This window comes from Nicotiana tomentosiformis, chromosome 10 (assembly GCF_000390325.3).
Source record: "Nicotiana tomentosiformis chromosome 10, ASM39032v3, whole genome shotgun sequence".
NCBI lineage: Eukaryota > Viridiplantae > Streptophyta > Magnoliopsida > Solanales > Solanaceae > Nicotiana > Nicotiana tomentosiformis.
In genome coordinates this window covers 5492455-5494868 of record NC_090821.1, presented here as the reverse complement: position 1 = coordinate 5494868, position 2414 = coordinate 5492455, and the positions used below count along the sequence as shown (strand labels likewise).

Below are 2414 nucleotides of genomic sequence, written 5' to 3'. Positions count from 1 at the left end.
TTTATTGAATTCCTTAAAACTAACGTCGACTGTTTTGCATAGTCGCATGAGGATATGACAGGAATCCCAACAGATATAGCCGTACACAAGTTAAGCTTGGATCTGAACATACCTCCGGTAAGACAAAAGAGCGCCCTATTGCTGAAACAAGGAATAAATTTGTCAAAGAAGAGGTAACATATTTACTTAATATTGGTTCAATCTGAGAGGTAAGGTATCCGAACTGGATAGACAATGTAGTAGTAGTACCTAAGGAAACTAATAAATTTTGCATATGCATAGATTATAAGGATCTTAATAAGGTATGCCCGAAAGACCCACTCCCATTGCCAAATATCGATTAGATGATTGATGCTACGTCCGGACACGAGTTAATGAGTTTCCTTGATGTTTATTCTGGGTACAATAAAATCAAGATGAACCTAGAAGATTAGGAAAAGATTTCGTTTATAACAAATTTTGGTATATATTGTTACAATGTGATGCCCTTCGGGCTAAAAAATGCCGGAGCCACTTATCAACGGCTCATGAATAAGATGTTCAAAAAACAAATAGGAAAGACTATGGAAGTATATATAGACGACATGCTCGTTAAGTTTTTGAATGCAGGTGACCACCTGAAACATTTGCAAGAAACATTCGACATCCTGAGGGAGCACAATATGAAACTTAATGCCGAGAAGTGTGCGTTTGGGGTCAGTTCGGGTAAATTTCTAGGATTCTTGGTTTCACAAAGGGGAATTGAGGTAAATACCGACAAATTCAAGGACATAGAGGACATTTCAGATCAATTGTCTAACGTAAAAGAAATCCAGAGGCTTATAGGAAGATTGGCAGGTTTGAGAAGGTTCATTTCCCGTTCATTAGAAAAATGTCATCGCTTCTTCGTACTAATAAAAAAGAAAAACAATTTCGAATGGACACCGGAGTGTCAGCAAGCCTTGAAGGAGTTAAAGAAATATTTGTCAAGCCCTCCGTTGCTCTCAAAACCAAAAGAAGGTGAAACGTTGCTAGTCTACCTCGCGGTTTCAGAAGTTGCGGTAAGTGCAGTTTTAGTCCGATAGGACGAAGGTACGAAATTTCCCATTTATTACGTTAACAAAATTTTAACAGGAGCAGAAACTCGCCACCCACATCTGGAGAAATTGGCCTTAGCTCTCGTAGTCGCCACTCGGAAGTTGAGGCCCTACTTCCAATGCCACCCGATAGCGGTGGTAACTACTTTTCCTTTGAGGAATATCCTCCATAAAACCGAGCTCTCAGGTAGGTTGGCCAAATAGTCCGTCGAAATGAGCGAATTCGATATAAAATAAAAATCGAGAACTGCAATTAAGTCGCAAGTCTTGGCTGACTTCGTGGCCGACTTCAGCCCGGGACTTTTGCCTCTGGCACCTAAGGAGGCAATAATGGTGTGAGAATCGACATCGGGAGTTTGGACCTTATTTACGGACGGAGATTCAAATGTAAAAGGGTCCGGACTCGGAATAGTCATCGAAATCAAATGTAATTTGCAGTTGGTGGTAAATCAGGTCTATGGAATTTTTGACACCAAAGAGGAACATATGCAACAATACGTGGTAAAGGTTCAGGCTGTATTGGCACGATTCCGGGAGTGGTCAATAACTCATATCCCGAGGGAAGATAACGCGGAAGCAGATGCATTGGCAAATTTGGGCTCATCAACAAAAATCCAAGGATCAGAATCAGAGACGGTAGAACAACTGATGAACTCAGCCATGGACACAAATGGTTACTATGAGGTGAATTCGACTAGTTTGGTCTGGGACTGGAGAAACGAAATAATCGATTACCTCGAGCATGGAAAGTTACCCGAAGACCCCAAAACATCAAGAGCATTGCGCGCCAAAGCTGCACATTATAGCTTAAAGAAAGGCAAATTGTACGGAAAATCCTTTCAAGGCCCGTTGACCCGGTGCTTAGGAGCATCAGAAGATAACTATGTCATGAGAGAAGACCACAAAGGGATATGCGGCAACCACTCAGGTGCAGATTCTTTGGTGCTGAAATTAGCTCGGTTAGGGTATTACTGGCCCCGTGTGGAACAAGATGCTAAGGACTTTGTACGAAAATATGATAATTGCCAACGCTACGCACCACTAGTACATCAATCGGCAGAACCCCTACATTCGGTTCTGTCCTCGTAGCCATTCATGAAATGGGGGATGGACATCGTCGGACCGCTACCACCGGTTCCCGGAAAGGTAAGATTTCTTTTTATTTTAGCTGACTATTTTTCTAAATGGGTGGAAGCAGGTCCTTATCAGAAGATTGAAGATCGCGAAGTGGTCGACTTCCTGTGGAAAAATATAATTTGCAGGTTTGGAATACCAAAAGAGATTGCATGCGACAATGGGCCACAGTTTATCGGCGCAAAAGTTATAAAGTTCCTTGAA

The 2414-nt window shown here is 41.9% G+C and overlaps 1 protein-coding gene across 1 annotated transcript; it reads left to right on the top strand.

Annotated features, from left to right (window-relative positions):
- Positions 1–584: 584 nt before the first annotated feature.
- Positions 585–2165, top strand: LOC138899688 (uncharacterized). The gene is made up of 2 exons (XM_070186370.1): positions 585–746; positions 1530–2165. Exons 1-2 carry the CDS (start codon positions 585–587, stop codon positions 2163–2165), a joined length of 798 nt encoding a protein of 265 aa, XP_070042471.1.
- Positions 2166–2414: the final 249 nt, after the last annotated feature.

Bases quoted from the DNA above. Each gene is read 5' to 3' on its own strand.
- LOC138899688 (XM_070186370.1), top strand. From the start codon at position 585: ATGCTCGTTAAGTTTTTGAATGCAGGTGACCACCTGAAACATTTGCAA. The intron at 747-1,529 runs GTAAATACCGAC...GTGGTAAATCAG, and splicing joins TTTCACAAAGGGGAATTGAG to GTCTATGGAATTTTTGACAC.